This window comes from Buteo buteo, chromosome 22 (genome assembly GCF_964188355.1).
Source record: "Buteo buteo chromosome 22, bButBut1.hap1.1, whole genome shotgun sequence".
NCBI classification, from domain to species: Eukaryota; Metazoa; Chordata; class Aves; order Accipitriformes; family Accipitridae; genus Buteo; species Buteo buteo.
The window spans coordinates 4,973,523-4,990,306 of NC_134192.1; the positions used below are offsets into that span (position 1 = coordinate 4,973,523).

The 16,784-nt window shown below is 36.8% G+C and overlaps 1 protein-coding gene across 5 annotated transcripts in view; it reads right to left on the reverse strand.

Moving 5' to 3' along the window:
• Positions 1-796: 796 nt before the first annotated feature.
• Positions 797-16,784, reverse strand: part of LOC142043356 (phosphatidylinositol-binding clathrin assembly protein-like) — a 33,998-nt gene continuing 18,010 nt past the window's right edge. For 2 of the 5 annotated variants that reach the window (XM_075054474.1, XM_075054473.1), the window contains 13 exons: positions 15,594-15,679; positions 14,386-14,509; positions 12,375-12,511; positions 11,952-12,055; positions 10,884-11,057; positions 10,388-10,447; positions 10,181-10,291; positions 9,171-9,287; positions 9,017-9,047; positions 8,428-8,548; positions 6,248-6,304; positions 5,806-5,913; positions 797-5,240 (listed from right to left, as the gene is read on the reverse strand). In XM_075054474.1, coding sequence (XP_074910575.1) covers positions 5,226-5,240; positions 5,806-5,913; positions 6,248-6,304; positions 8,428-8,548; positions 9,017-9,047; positions 9,171-9,287; positions 10,181-10,291; positions 10,388-10,447; positions 10,884-11,057; positions 11,952-12,055; positions 12,375-12,511; positions 14,386-14,509; positions 15,594-15,679 — 1,245 coding nt within the window. In that variant the 3' untranslated portion in view covers positions 797-5,225. The remainder of the gene's footprint in view (positions 5,241-5,805; positions 5,914-6,247; positions 6,305-8,427; positions 8,549-9,016; positions 9,048-9,170; positions 9,288-10,180; positions 10,292-10,387; positions 10,448-10,883; positions 11,058-11,951; positions 12,056-12,374; positions 12,512-14,385; positions 14,510-15,593; positions 15,680-16,784) is intronic. The other 3 variants (XM_075054471.1, XM_075054472.1, XM_075054475.1) reach the window with 3 other exon arrangements.

Genomic DNA, 16,784 nt, shown 5'->3' on the forward strand with positions numbered 1-16,784 from the left:
AAATCCGCACGCGTAACGCAGGGAACGACAGAAACGGGAGCAGCCGTCCTGCGGGAAGCCGGGAGCGGTCCGGCGCGGGAAGGGCACGGCTCCCAGCGCCGTGGTGCGGCCTGCTGCTCCGTCATGGGGCCGTGACGCAGCAGGGACGAGCTGCGGGGCAGGGCAAGCTCCGGCTGGGGACGAATCTCTACGGCGAAATGAAACAAAGCAGCAGCTGCTAAAAATACCGCTCCTCGGGGCCTGGGCTCCAGGAGTAAGGAGCGGCTGCGGAGGACGGATCCCGTGAGCGGGGCTGGCCCGGGCCCTCGGCCCAAGCGGTGGCGGCTTAAACACTCGATAATTAAACCTTTTCGTGCTGCTGATTTTTGATGTTGAGACTTTTTACACGGTAAGATGGAGATTTGTGAAAACAGCCCTTTCGCCGCCCGCGCTGTAGTGACACTGAGGGTACAAAACCCCTTCCCTTGGCGTTTTTCCTTGGAATGCCCCAAGACACCCCAGGAGAGAAGGCCAGGTCAGCCCTCCACGATACAGACAGCTTTGTGTCTTCCCCTCATCAACTCCGATGACCCTGCACAGGAAAAAAGAATGGCCACCTCCCAAAGGAAAACGGGATCAAAGCAAAACTTGTCAACCACTGAAGTTAAGCCACACTGATAACTTGAATAAGGCATAATACCACATTAAATGTAAACACAGAAGAGTAACAAACTAATCAAGCATCCTAATTCAGCTGTTTAGTATTACAGAAAGCCTTACGCCTGAGAACACAAGAAAGAACGATCACACACACACCTCACATGTGCCAAAGTTTATTTTTTTCCAAAACTTGTTTCATCAAATAATTGGATATGAGCAGTTTTTAAAAAAACAGAGTTTGTGTCTTAACAAATCGTGAAGTTCCACAATTAAAATATCCATACAGCCAGTCTTGTGCTTAGGCTTCTTTTTAAAAAAATTATTAATTTGTAGAACATAAACCCTCAATTTTTATTTTTGTTTTCCAGTTTGTGGCTAGTGTATTTTCTACACATTCTGTATTCTTATAAAATGAAGGAACCCATGTAAAGGAACAGCTGTACAAGAATACATCTGAAAAAAGAGCCTGAACAACCTAAATTATAGTAGCTCCTTTTAAATAAATATCCAATAAAAGGCACAAACCTGTTATGGGGAAAAACATAACATACAAAACAAGACCTATTAAATAAATAATGTAAAAGTGTGGGTTGGGGTGAGGGAAATCTGTTCCAGCACCTATTTTGTCATTGCTCCAAGACGAAATTCCAGCCAAACATTTGGTAAAGGATTAAACTTAATCACAAGAATACACGTTTGAGATACACTGAAAAGGTTTGATGTTACAATTCCTGTTGTAACTCTACCAGTTACTACCATCTCTTTAAATAAATGATCATGAGAATCTGCATAAAGTAGTGATACAGCAACGTATATATCAATGACAAGTCAGGTACATCTTCAGTGTAATAGCAACAGGTTTTCTATATTCCTAGCTATCAGTAATGTATAAATGATAACATGTACAGTTTCCATTGCTCAAAAATATAATCTTTTAAATGGAAATAAGTGACTGATACACAGTGCCTTTAGATGTTGTCCTTACAATACAAACTACCCAAAACAAAGTTTTCCTTTTTATGTACAAATTAAGCACCGATCCACAGTGCATACTATTCTAATTGTAACCCCACCCTCCCTGCCACACATCAAAAAACCCAGATGGGGATACACCCTGTATTCAATCTTGTAGTCAGGTTTTTTGTTGGTGTTTTTTTTTTGTGTTTGTTGTTTGTTTTTAAACAAAAGTCCATTTGTTATTTTTACCTACAAGTTATTCCACCACTATGTGCACAGAACTGAGATTTCTCTAGTATGTGTCCAAAATTAAAAAAAACTCAATTCAGTAACTTCTTGGAGGCAAAGTCAAACTATATCTAGAGAACATTAGAAAACCCCAGTTATTTAAAAAGAGGTACACTTTCAAGTCCAACAGGCCTAACACAATCAACATTTCCAAATTCCCCCAGAAGTTATCTACCCCACGAAAGACAGCCTCCCTGTAGCAGCATGAAGTCCCAACAGTTAGGCTTGAATGACCCATTAAAGTACAATAATGGAAAGCGCTCAGCGTACTTCAAGTCTTCCTCCTTGTTCAGACAAATATGGAGTGACATCTTAGTTATCTGCTTTCTGAAGTATTCAGAACAGGATTCTGATCAAACAAGTTGGAAGGAAACAAAAGGGAAAGTCACGTTTATATACATCTCTCTTCAGTGTTCTACTCATCGCAACTACTATTTGCAGTTCTTGTGGGCTATTACAGTTACCCTCAAGAACAACCTTTGTCTTCAGAGCTTTTTTTTTTCGAGAACAAGTTCTGAGCCATAAAAGCCTTGACAGCATCTTAAGTCCTTGTTTTTCACTTCTAATGTATGAACGTTATTTAAAACACAGTACTCTGCCATTTTATGTGTTCCAATGTGTGCACAAGAAAGAGGTTGGCAAAAAAGTCCTGTGCACTTTAGCGCAGAGATGAGTGTGCAAAGCAATCTTTTCTTCATAAAGATCAATTTGAAAGCTGTGTTTTAATGTATCAAACATTCTGAACGAGACTAAAAAGAAGGTAGCTTATAAAGTTTTTAGGATGTACTTTGTGGCTGTTTCTCCTTTTTTAATACTAAATAAATTGGTATCAGACAGCTTTGCTACAAGAAAGCATACTAAAGAACCATTAAAAAATCCAGAGCAAATCAGAAGTAGTGCAAACTATACCTAGTACTAAAATCCACTTCTGAGCAAAGTACATTCCAGATATTCAGAATGCTCTGCAATAAAGTTATAACAAATATATACTGTTTGCCAGGCATTTATTTGCATATTTTTATTAAAATAATGGATTATTACTTATACAACTCAGTATGAGAAAGAGACCTAACAGCTTACAGTGCTAGAAACTGCCTGTAGCGCTCTCAGCTCTGTCATTAATGCCCAGACATTTATTACTACATGTACTGGTCTAGTTTGAACTCAAGACTTTTCAATGCTGAATAAATCAATGGAATTCACTATTTCTTAAATAAACAGTCCCCTCAACACAATGACCCATTCTAAATGGCATCTATTCCCTCATCACATGGAGGGTAACTATAGGCACTGAAGAACTCATTGGCTTAACATTGTACAATTGTTCAACCCAATAAAGGTGGATTAAAGCTTGAAGCCCTTTGTAATTCAAACTTGAACATTAAATTGCTATATACCGGTCCAAATACTTAAAAAAAAAAAAATCAATACACATTCAGAAACTCTGAGTTTTAAATTTCTGCAAGGTTACATTTCCCAGAAGTTAGTCGTTACAGATTGCAAGGCTTGTGGGGTGTTTTATTATTTTGTTTCTTTTGGGTTGTTTCACTTGGCAAAAATATTTCCATAGGGTTAAGAAATACTACTTTTACACTCTTTGGACAGAATTAAGTATTTAGAAAAGGAGAAGGCTTGTTCCCACTATGAGGAAAGTGCTGTATTTTAGAAGTTCTCTACAGGACCGTTTGACAAGATTCTCAGGCCTATTTATATTTATAGTGAGAGTCAGATATTTCCGCGATCACAGACTCCCCAAAAGATAAAAGACATGCTACTCTGGAGGTCTAATTATTGTAACAATAGAAAACTCTTCACTTTTTGAAAACTCAGCTTTAATATTAATCATTAGAAGAAGTCATTTTACAGGAGAGCTTCTCATTGTATTCTGCCACTAAACTTCTGGAAGAAAGGTTGCTCCCAATTCCATTTACTTGTTATGAACTGCCTTTTTTTTTTTTTTAATGCTATCAGTTTTTATCAGACATTGAAAAATACAAGATAAGGCATTTTCATAGCCGATTTCAGTTTTGGAGGAAGATTGTTAAATACAAAAGACGTGCCAGAAGTCTGTACACATCTGACCCATCATGAATAGCATACTTCATAAATTAGTTGATTTAAAAGATTTTCCTCTCAAAAAGAGTCTGGATTTCTTAACATAGGATTTTTACCTTGAAATTACTACAGAAGAAAAAGATTACTGCAGCATTAAAGAAAAGATTATCTAAAAGTTTGCACATATTTACAACTTTAAAAATAATTACTTTTATATGGTTTACAACTAGGTTCTTATTTCAGAAAAGCAGCACAAGCTATTCTCTACAGCTGAATAATTTCAATTTAGTTGCCAGTTCACAAGTGTTGGCACTATTGCAAGGTTTGCTTCTTTTGACCTAATGGACTTTTTAAAAAATTGGATCTCTTGACTCTCTCACAGATAGCGACAAGATTTTCAAATTGCTCCCATTTGCTGCTCTCGAGGACACCTCCATTCACTGGCTCCCAAAGCTACTCTTCCTTGAGCTATGAAAGGTGCTATCTGCAGAGAAGGTACTCGATGGAAGTGCAGCTGCTGTCACCTGTCGGAGGCTGCACATGCTGTTCTGTACCACACTTGTTTCCCCTACTCCATCACAGACTTTCAGCCCGTTTCAGAGCCTGGCTCTTTCAACTAGCCATGTAACACTGACATACCAATGGAGCAATTTATTATTTTTACTATATATATATATATAAAATATGTATATATCTTGTGATTCACAGCATTTCAAACTCACATTATAAAGTTTGCAAATTACTTTAAGCTATTCTAATGTGAAAAAGCTGTCTGATTTCACACAATATTGGCCTTATGATAATGCAAGCATTGCTCTATCAGAATATTTATCAGAGCACATAAAAATTTTATTGCTTGACTTCATTTGTGTTGTGTCTTGGTTACAACAGCCGCAGAATTTATGGAGAAAATAAATAGCTTTGACATCCTCAGTTAACTTCCTAAGGTAATCCACTGATGAATAAGGTTGTAGAGCAATCATGTAACGCCTCTTCTCAGCTTTGAAGATGATAATCCGGCTTGTACCTTCTGAGTCAACCTCAATAAAATACATTTTCTGCTGAGCATTTTAAAAAAAAAAAAAATCAGTGAACAAACATGACTTCACACTGCAGTGACTGTTATAAACAAGAATCTCTGAAGCATTGCAATTCAAAATAATGTTGTATTATACAGGGAAGAAACAGTTGCCCTGTTCTGGAATACATCATGGAAAGATTGAAATCCAGTCTTTTCTATTTTTACCAGTATTTGGTTGTTCTCACAACTTGCTGCTTTGGCGGATCTACATAAACTGTATCTGTGAAGTAGAGATTACATATTAATGCCACTTACAAAACACATGGTTTCTCAGTATTTTAGAATTATGAATCTATTCAACTGCCTTGTTACTTGCAAGTTAAGACTATAGGTTTTGGCACTTTAAGACCAACATACTTGGATGACAGGAGTACATAGTTTCTTCAACTCAAATGATCTCTTGTCCATGCCTTTTTCACTTCCCCACCACCCGATCCTTCAGAAAGCTTTCACCACTGCTGTAGTCAGTATGACTAAACCAAGTATCCAGCTAATATCATAGGAAGTCTAAGTTCTACATATCTTCACCACTCCCATTTTCTTAATATTGACACATTGAGAAGTGAGCCACTAAATCTCTGGTTTTTACTTTCTTCCTTGCTTCCTACATTTGCATGCTCTCACCATCTGAATTTGCTTCCTCGCCTGCAAAAACTGTTGCCCTTGACTGAGGAATCCCTCACTTTCAAAGGCAGAAATACATTAGTAGCCCTTCATGAAGCATTTGGTTGCTTTTATCAAGACTAAGTTTCAATGTGACCTTAAGATTAAAGAAAACAGTTCACCTGAGTTTCAGAAACAGGTGCAAACGGATTTGTTGGCCTTAGACCAGGCTGCGTATACATCATTGACTGGGGTGCCATCAGAGGAGCAGCTCCAACCTGAGGAGGTACCTGTTAGAAAAACAAAACCACCACAAAACAGGTATATAAAATTCAAACTAGTACTAGAAGATACATCTTTTCGTATTGTAAGTATAGTAGAAAATAAGCATATTGACACACACACGTAGTAAAGTCAAAAGTTTTAAAATACTTGCTGTATAAAATTTAGAGTCATCTCTTCCAATGCACAGTGTGTAAAAGCTATCAGATTTCACACACTATTCACCTTATGAAACAATACATAAAAGTTGCAGGATGATTTCAGCATAATAATGCCTGCCATGAAACCTACTGGAGGAGGCAACTAGGTTTTTCAGGAATACAAGATAATCACATCACTTACCATTCCATATACAGGCACTTGAGGTGTGGTCAACGGGTATGTGATAGGAGCAGGTACCTTCAATCAAGAAAATTTTAATGTATTTTAGATAAGCTCATGCATACTAGTAATATATACATATATATAAAACTGTGAAAAATAAATATTTTTCAATACTTCAGATAACCAACATATTTACAAGAAATTGACTTACATATCCAGGATAGTGTACTCCATTCTGGCACAGCAAAAGGAGTAAGGACAGAAGATTATTTAAGAGGTATTCAAACTGCAAATTCTAACCAAGGGATGGATTCAAGTCTAGTACCATAACTGTCTGTAACTATGCTCAAATCATTTATTAAAGCAATTAAAGCAGGAGGAAAAACAAGTGCAAGGACAGTAACATCAGTAACTATGCCTGTTAACTTGGATAGGCTCCCTGCCTAGAAAGCTATCACTAGTAAGACTTACAACAAAACCAGAAATTTTACTAAATCTAACCAAACACTTGTGTGAGAAGCTTTTAGAGGACATGGCATGCAATATCCCTTCTTCCTCCCATTACGTGTGAGAAGAGCATAGAAAAAACCAAGGAAGCCAGTGACCATTCAGCTTAAGAAACAAATAGCAATAGACATTTAGTCAAGTAAACATTGCTCACATACTAATTTCTGATGTCTGCAACATATCACAATATGAAAAGAGAAACGAAGAGCACCTTAAGCTGGTAATAACTCTTATCAGGTTATGTTCACAGGCACAGTGATACATGCATTTCATATTGCCGTGCATTTTTAAGTAGTGCTAACTATATAAAAAATGGAGTGCTAGTTAAAATACTTCACAATGAAAGAATATGCAGGCTACGCATGAATTGGAGGGTTAGTACTCTGAATGCCACAGACCAAGCCAGGACAGTTAAACCTTTCCAATACTGGGGCACTGATTTTAAAGACGTTCATACCTGAGCTAGTTCTTTGCATCATTAATTGTTGGAATTCCAAGCAAATGAATGAGCAGATACATGGCATAAAGCACTCAAGTGCTTAGACCAGAAAGTATTAAACATGAACATATGAAATAAAAGCACACAACCCAAATCCACAGTGATCAATGTGTACTAAGGTGCCCTCTATCTTTCAAAAATAAAAACGCATCAGCATTCTAAGATGTTCTAGAGCACCAAGAGGGGGATAAAAAGATTTTATGGTCTCAGAAGTCTCACATAAGTCCTATACAACTGAGACATCCTCCCATGTGAATTTTTGAGTTCCATTTGACTCCAATACTGGATTTAATAGTCTATTCAACTTTGATAATTTTGAATGAGCATACTCACGTAAGATGAGGAAAACAGGCATTACAGGCAAAGTTATTCTTATTGGAAAATAAAGTCAGACAGCAGTCCAAAATTCATAGCAAATGTGGCAAGTACCCTAGTTGTACATATAACCAAGATGAACGTTCTACCTCCCTCTAAGGCAGCTATATTTCAGAAGTGGTTTGTATTTGAATGAATATATATAAATAGAAGATACTTGAAAAATCTCTTTTAAAAGCATAGGAAAAGTCAGTTGCCTACAAATATCCCTCCAAGAAATGAAAATTCTTCATTTAAATAACTATAAAACTTCCACTTAGTATTTTGTGCTGTGTTAAAAATATGAAGTTGCTGTTGAGCGCTATCAGAAGTCCAAAGTGCTGCTTGACCTGATAATTAAGGTGCCTTGCAGGGGTTGCAGCAGCATTTCATGTGATAAAACTGAAAAATGAGCTGGAAAGGAAATAAAAACTGGAAGGAACAGCGATTTTGCCCTTGAAACACATTCTTCAGATTCTTAAAGGTGCGTGTGTGTGCGCGTGTGTAGGAGGGGGAAGGGGGATGGGAGCATCTCAAACATGCACATCAGAAATTTTCTGGTTTGGGGTAATTTGTTTCAACTCAAAAAACTTATGAACTGAGATATGTCTCAAGTGAAAGGCTGATTATTTAAGTCTTTAATGGACAAGTTTTACAGTGAGGGGAAGTAAAGCACACTAAAATCTCTACCTCCTTCAGTCTGAGAAGAGATCCTACAAGCATTCCCCCTTGCCCCCAGTCTTGTCCTAAACAGCCTTTGCTATTCTTTTTAAGTTAATTGCAGCAGGGAAGTAGCATTTGCTAGAATGAAGCATGATTTCAATAGTACAGAAATTACCATATGTGGAATAGTGGGTAAGGTAGTAGGGTTCCATGTGGTCGATGTGCTTGTTTTTGCTTGCCAGTTTGTTCCTCCAGTAAGTTTTTTCTCTGTAGGCTGGGTCCACTGCATATCTGATCTAAAATGAAACTGTGATATTAGTTTTTGCAGAGAGTCAACAGCTAGAGTAACAACAACATAATGGAAAACCAAAAAGTGCCTTAATACACGTACACAGCTGAAATCTATGGGTGGAAGAAGCACTCAGGATTTCAATAACTGCTTATATATCTCTGTTCCAGTAAGTAGAAAGTCTGCGTGCTCTGTTTTGTGTTAAAAGTAAACTATCATTGGTGCACTGTACAGCATAATGATTAACTGGAGTTTTGCGTAACTGCAAGATCTTTTAATGTGCTTCATAAAAATACAGCAACTGCAAAACTAACTACAGTCATGGTGACTGACCACAGACTCACTATTTCAATGCTGTTCTTGGTACCAGATTACTTTCAAGAGTTGAGACTCTTGCCATGTTAAAGCTCGTAAACTGTGCCAGAGACTACCAAATAGTCACGTCAGAATATTATAAGTACATATATGCACTTACTTTTTGGATGGAGTTCCTCCAAAGCCAAGGTCTGGGGGGAAGAGAAACAGTCAAATCCTTAAGAATTTTTAATTTTGAGGGGGGGTGGGGGAGAAAAGCTTATTTTGTTTTCAATAAGAAATGAGAAGGTTAAATTTAAAAGCTTCACACTTACTTCCCACTAGATTAGCAAGTGAAGAATCAAGGTCATTTGCCAAAATTTTTCCACTTTGCTGGTGGGCTAAAGTGGCTCTTTGACTTTGTGGTGGTACTGTGGGTTGCAATACATCATCTAGAAAGTTAAAAGCTAAACAAAGAACATAAAAGCAACTGTTAACAAGACAGTTACGTTGCATTTAATAAAAGACATCCATAAGTCAGGGCAGTATTTTCTTTATAGAACATTAAGCAGTTTGAGTACTTATATATGGAGGTTCAACATGCTGGAAGTGTTTAAGGCTTGGACAGAAGCATAGTTTAACCTCTTATTTTTTTTATGGAATACTATATTGTAGCTACTGATCTAGTAGAATCTTTAATTTTACTTCAGCAGTAACTGACAGTATTTTTAAATTAAGATGAATCTTCCCTAAAACTGAAGAAGAAAGAAGGTTGTTAAATATAGTTTCAAAGCATTCTTGTAATACAATGTAGCAATAATTTCCTAATACTGCTCCTATGGTGAATGCATGCAAGAGTTCTTTTGCTACATGTTCATAAGGACTCTGAATATATAGCAAAACAGCACTAACCAAGAGAAAGATGGTAACTCAGATATCCTTCAAGCAACACATACACACAACTAGTTTTGCATTTTTATAAGTAAACACCTCTCAGTGAAGTTAGAGGGAACTCATTAGCATGTATCAAGGGAAAACACTGAAGTCATAAGCACTGAAAACAGATTAATATAAGCTTACCCGTTAAGAGATATCCAGTGGGCCACGTTGAAAGTTCATTCCCCCAAAAAGAGAGGAAACCATTATTACACAGTATATAAGATCAGTCAAAGCTAATTTTAAAGTAAATAACTACAATTGAACTGATTGCCTGTTATCTTATCAGCCCTATAATCGGCTTGCAAATGTATCAAGTTATTAAATTTTAAAAGGCAATAGCAATTATGCTAAATTGTTAAGCAACTGTTGCCTGTAGGGTGTAAATTAGTCATAAGCTAGTTTTTACCACTTGTAGTCCTGTACTCTGGTGCTGTAGATTTTCCTCCAAAAACAGCATCAAAGTCCACATTAATTGTTGAAGAGGTGGTACTTGGAGGACCTGAATGAAGAGGAAAACCTGAAAAAAAAGTTTACAGTAATCAAATACACCTGTGGAATAATACCACTCATTACAGTGAAACCAGAAAGTTTAAAGAAAAAATAATCAAATTACCATCAACAGTCAGAGGATGATACACAGAAGCATATGTAGGTTTATGACCACTAAAGTCATCTTCGTAAAAAGAGAGAAGAAAATAAGATCAGTTTAAAAGAGAAAAGGAACAGGGGACCCCAAAATTAAGTCTGCCATTAAAAATTAAGAACTTTTAGTAATAAAAAAAGATTTTTTTTTATTTAACAGATTTGAAAAGCTCAAGTAACTCCTGCATTCCCCATTGCAAAAGAGAAGGGAGGTTGCAGTTTGAATGAAATCAGCAAAAATTCCAGCAACATTGCAAGACTTAGGATGTCTAGGTTGGGCAAGCTGAACAAAATAATGAGTTATTTCAACTGTAGAAATAAAACTTTAAGGAAACATATCATTTACTACATCTGGAATTAATGCACCATTTTCACTTTTTATTAAAAAGTGAAGATTGGTCCAAACCACAAAAAGATTACACGGCCCAGTTTATTATCATTATTATCTCCAGTTGCAAAGAAATTACATGGGGGTTTTTTGTTTGGTTTTTTACCACTAAACAGTTCCACCGTTTGTTTGGAGGAAAAAGTAGAATTGATGAAAGGGGTGGTAGATTTTACAGCTTCTTCAACTGGCTTCATGTCAAAGATGTCCAGATGAGGTGGAGAACCAACACAACCATTTGAGGACGAGAAAGGACCTTTCAGATGCAGAAGTGAAGGAAAGAATACAGAGTACAAATAATGGAAAAGAAAAAACAGACTGAAATGACTGAATATGAGAATCTCTAGACAAAGTAAAACTGTAAATACTCCACCTAGTGATCAGCCCATTAAAGATACAAATTCTTAGTTTCAGATAAAAATCCTAACAGCAATCTTTGTTTAGGGAAAATAATTCTAGTATTGACATTGGGTGGGAAGGGGAGAATGACAGAACATTTATCAATTAAGAGTCAGATACTACATTTTTAGCTTCATGAATCTACCGTTTAAATAGCACATAAGGGTATCAATTCCACCTATTAAAATACCAACACATACAATGGTGTTAACATTGCCTTATTTCAGCATTTAAGACATTTGACATCCATCCTGATTATTCTTTGGAGGGATGGGTGAAGGTACAGAGAATGCTGTGCCCAAGAAACTGGGAACTACGGGTTTGTTATAAAAACTTTGAAGTCACCAACACGTTTTAAGTGAAAAGTATATTTAATATCACTTAAGGGAATGGAAATACTTGTCCAGCATATCTTTTGAGTTACATTTGCTTAGTTTATATTTCCCTAACATTTTTAAACTTTGATTTTTAGTTACATTTCTTCTACCTGTCCCCTTCACTGAACAGGTTCTTCATTCCATCTACTGCACATTGACACTACTGCTATGCAGTCAAAAAAAGTAACTTTTCTGTAACAGTTTGCCAGAGCTTTCAGATGACTTATTTTATATTCTGACAGGGATAGAAATGTTTGGATGCAAAGTAATTAAGGTTTAAGATGTAGATTCAGTTAAGCATGAATCTGTATTTTATTCTTGTATTCTAAGAATTCATCCATCATTTAGACAGTCAAGTCATTGTATCAGCTCACCTCCCCAAGCACTGCTTGCAGATGTTGATATAGCTGGAGTGCTCTGCACAGTTGGAACAAATGCAGGCTGAAGATCAAAAAGATCACTAGAAAGGTTGGGCATGCTGAATAAGAAAAGAGAGAAACATGAAGATATATAATAGGCATTATATTCTTCTGTTATATGAACACTCATACCAATCTCACTTTCTCTTGTTCACTAGCAGCCCATCAATAACAGTGGTAAAAACTGAAACTAGTAATTAAGCACTTCTTATTGACTGATACCAAAAATTCCTGCGAATACACCAGGAAAGCATCAGCAAAAGGTTATTCTTGAAAAGTACTTCAGAATTAACTAGGATCAGTGCTTTGCAGTTGATTGTGGAGCTACAGGCCAATGAAATAATTTGTGCTTGCTTCAGAAAGCAAAGTATCTCTCACCTATTTGTTGTCGGTGCTGGTACTGCAAAGAGGTCAACAGCTACAGTGGTATTCACACTTTTTCCTGATAAGGTGCTTGGGGATGCTGATGAGGAAGTGGAATTTGGTACTACAGAAATCTCTCTTAATCGCTGTTCCTGAAAAACAAGGTATACAGTTTGCATTTTAGTTTTAGTAATTTATTAACCATTCAGTCCTGAAGACCTTTTCCAAGAAGAAATTTGAATTATGGTCTTAAATAAAACAGTTATTCTTCTGTAAAGTCCTGAAAAGAGATGATTAAAATTAGACATAAGAGTATTTGTTTTAGCAAAGACTTTAAAAATCAAGGTGGGTCTTAAGGTTTTAAATAATTATTTTTTTAAACTATCTATAACTGCCTAGAAGTAAAACACTTCTAGTCAAGCTACACATTCTAGGCTCCCTTCATAGTCACTCAGAGAAACACGACGACGGACCTTTGTTCAGAAAGCCCCATTTCTCTCTATTGTTAAGATCACTTCATAGTTCAATTCAGATGTTCAGAAGTTGACACCAACAATGTGCATCCTAGTAATATCCATGTTGTGTTGCTCTTAAACTAGCAAAATAAAAATCTAGTTCACATTGTTAATTTCAGGTTTACATCCCTTGTTACTTCTAGATATGCCCACTGCACTTATACAGCACAGGTCAACGCACAGGTGTGTGTTTTACACTGCTTAAATTCCTGAAGTAAAACATTGAGTGAGCTTGAAAGCTTCCCTGCCCCCCAGATGAAAATTTGTATCAACCAATGTAAGTATTCTGTTACAGCAGCTACAAGTCCTATTACAGTAGAAGCAGGACAGCGAAGAGGGGAGACATCTGATGCAACTCCTGAAAACAAAAAAACCCAACCCCAACCAAAAAAACACAATATCACAACACTTGCTGAGATTCAAGTGAAGCAGTCTGGCAGCAAGCAGCAAGGCACAGTAAGAGTGCAGTTTAATAGCAAAAAACCTGCTTCATATTGATTTGAAATATATGCCTTACACCAAGTCAGGAAAAGCGGAGAATCTTCAACAGACCCCTATAACTCCAGAGATGAAACTCAACTCTGAATGACTGTCAAAGTTTACTTTTACACTCCAAATAGTTTTAAGGCTCTCATAATGTGGCCTCCAGATGACATGAACAGAGTTGCTTCATCATTTAGGTGTGTCTAGAGATGTTACACCAATACAAGAAAAAATTCCTATCTGCCCCACTTGCATATGCCTGGGACATGACAGAACTACAGATCTAGCTTTCAGCAAGAGAAGCATTTTGCCTTGTTTGAGATTTTATACTGTGTATGTTCTCAGGAAAGCATTATAGATGAATTAAAAGAACCTGAAGGACCAGGATTCAGACCTGAAAAGAGGGATGTTACTAAGAGGACGACTCAACAAGTACCAATGAGCAAAGGAAAGCGCATTAAAGAACCAAGACAGAACACACTGATTTTCTTTCAAATGTGTTATTAGTCAAAGTCCATAAATTATACCTAAATACATATGATTTCAAACAGTTTTTCAAACTAAATTATAGACTTACAAATAAGAGCAGTTAAACATGGGCAGAACTATAGCGTATATTCTCATTATGAGCAGCATGACTGAAGAATCACACTAAAGCCATATTCCAGACATCATGGGGAAAAATAATTCCCTCCTACCAATAATCAGTCTTACAATAGCAATGCTGTATGTTCAGCTGCTGAGATGTAACCTAACTGTTGTATAATCATTTTGTGAATTTGAGATAAATAATCTCTTATAAATAATTTATTTCCTTCCTTACATCAGCTGTCTACTGTTCAAATCATACTTCTGGTAGAAGGGTCAACCACATATTGGCAGCCACCACACCTGCATCCTACAGAATCATGCCTTGGCCTCTCAAGATTAGCATTCCCCCACCATATGCTATTTTAAGACAAATCTTAGTTTTCACCTGTATCCTTTAAAAAAAAATCTCAGAACACAAACTTGTAAAAATAAAGTACCTTAAGTGCCTGCAGTCTAGCTTGCTCCTCCTCCAATGCCTGCTGCTTCTCTTTCTCATCCATCCTGCTAAATGACATTCCTGTATTGGCAAGTGTGGAAACAGCACTGGATAGGGCACTAGCTCTAAAACCAGAAATAATTACAAACAGTTTTATTAAGAAAAACAGTCAGGTATACATCACTTAACAGTTTAATCATCAAATGCCTTATCTAGTTGTGTGTTATTCCCCTTCCACTCCAGTCTTTTCTTCCCTTACTCTCTGGTACACAAAAGCAGACACCCCAATAATAAGGGAGTTGGTGAAAAAGTGGCATGAATACACAGGATTACTCCCTCAAGTTTCAGCAGGCAGAAACTAGAAAGTGCAAAACATATCAGTTGTCTTTTTTCTTTAAGGTCATATATGCCAGACTGGAATTCTATTCCATTCAAGTAGCAGAGGCACAGAAAGCTTGTTTGTATGTATTATACATGTAACTGTAAACAAAGCACACAAGTAATTCCCTACATGGTATCCTTTTTAGCAGAATACTGTGGTAGTGAACCGTCAGATATTTGAAAAAGAAAAAAAAAATCTGAGGAGCAAGACAGCAACTCAGGAATGTAGCTTACACTAACACATTTATCAATATTTACCAGGTTTCTGTGGGAGAATGCCTATGCCAAAAGAGATCTCTCACTCTTCAGTCAAAAGTACTGTTCATACATATTGATACTGTACTTGACAAAGAATAACACAATCCCTGTCAGCACAAAGCATCTAAGCTAATTTGGCTGTTCTGAGAAGGGACTGAAGAACTTTTATAAGCAGGTTATGATAAATTCACAGTCTGAGAGGCAGATAATTGACAATAAAGATAAATACTTTCCTATCTTGGGTAAAAAGAGCCTCAAAACCCAAATACCTTGGAATTCTTATAAGCAAAGGACTTCAAATGAGTAAAAGCTAAAAAGAGTAATATACAAGGTCTCGGCTCAGCGATTTATTACAGCATAGTAAGAAGAGACACAGGCAGACATAACTAGCTTTCAAATGTGACTAAGCTATCAGATTACTACTACTCACTAGATGCTTCATTTATACTTCTAGGAAGATATATTTGGAAGTTAATAAAATTCAAGGAGAACACCAAATGACTAAATCCTGAAAATTCTTACTATACATATCCTAAGTATAGGCATCGTTGTAATTCATTGAGGGCTCACCTGCTGGCAGCGGAGACTTCTTTTGTTTTCTTTCCCTCCACAGAAGCCAAATGCTGTTCCAGTGCTTCAAGCAAGCTGCTGGGTGCCTAAAGTTGAAGTATTTATAAAACAGTGCTTCTAGACAACACACCATTGTTTAGTACACAGATTAGTTTCCTCATCCACTAACAACAAACAAAACGCCACACATCAATAATTGTTTTGGGTTTTGTTGCCATCCTGCACACTTGAATTCTATCTACCCAGCTGTGGTTCTTTAAAAGGAGTGGCACCACAGAGACATGAAGTAAGGATTACCCCAGAGTAGGTCTGCTTCTGTGTATGCAAGTTGCATTCTTGGTTTTGGCAACAGTATTTGCTATGTTAAGATTAATCCAATAATCACAGCTGATTAAGCAGTACTCCCTTAAACTCACAGAAGTACCAAAATGAAGCCTTTGCATTTTTGATCCCCTTTCACCCCCTAACAGTAAAAAGCCAATCACTTTCCATTCAAATATTTACAGTCAAAGGCTTGCATTAGAAACACTTGACTTCAGCAGAATGTTAGGTTTGATAAAAAAAGCAATCAAATTCAATCTGATCCCAACAATACTATTGCAGACTGAGTGGGTATTCAACATGACTACACAATAAACCAACTCAACTACTCCAAAGCCTTTGGTAGCCTAAAACACTAGAAAACAGCAACATCACTTCAAATAAAGTTGTTTTCTGGTAGATTCCCCTCCCAGGAAAAGTGTTACCCATGAAAAGTTTTTAAGCATTAAGCTGTTTTTTAAAGCAATTAAGAAGATTCCAAAAAACAGGCTTCTTGCCACTTAAATCCAGCAGGAAGGCACTAGACACCTCAGTCAAGACTTGACTAGACACCTAAATGAATTTTAGGTGACCAATACTCATAAACTTACCAAGACTTTTGAGAGCACAACCATACAAAGATTTTAACTGATAGGTAACAAAAGAGCAAGTTTAAAATATACAGACTAAGGCACACCAGAGCTGCTTTGGTTCCTACAGAAAACAAGAAAGAAGTGCCAATCATAACCTGCCTTCTTTCTGCCATATACTTGTATCCACTGCAGAAATATTTATTCCATACCAAAAGAAACAGCTTCAAAGCTCTGAATAAATTTGAACTCATCTTGATTACACAGTCTTAGTAAGAAGTAAGATTTCTCCAAATCACCC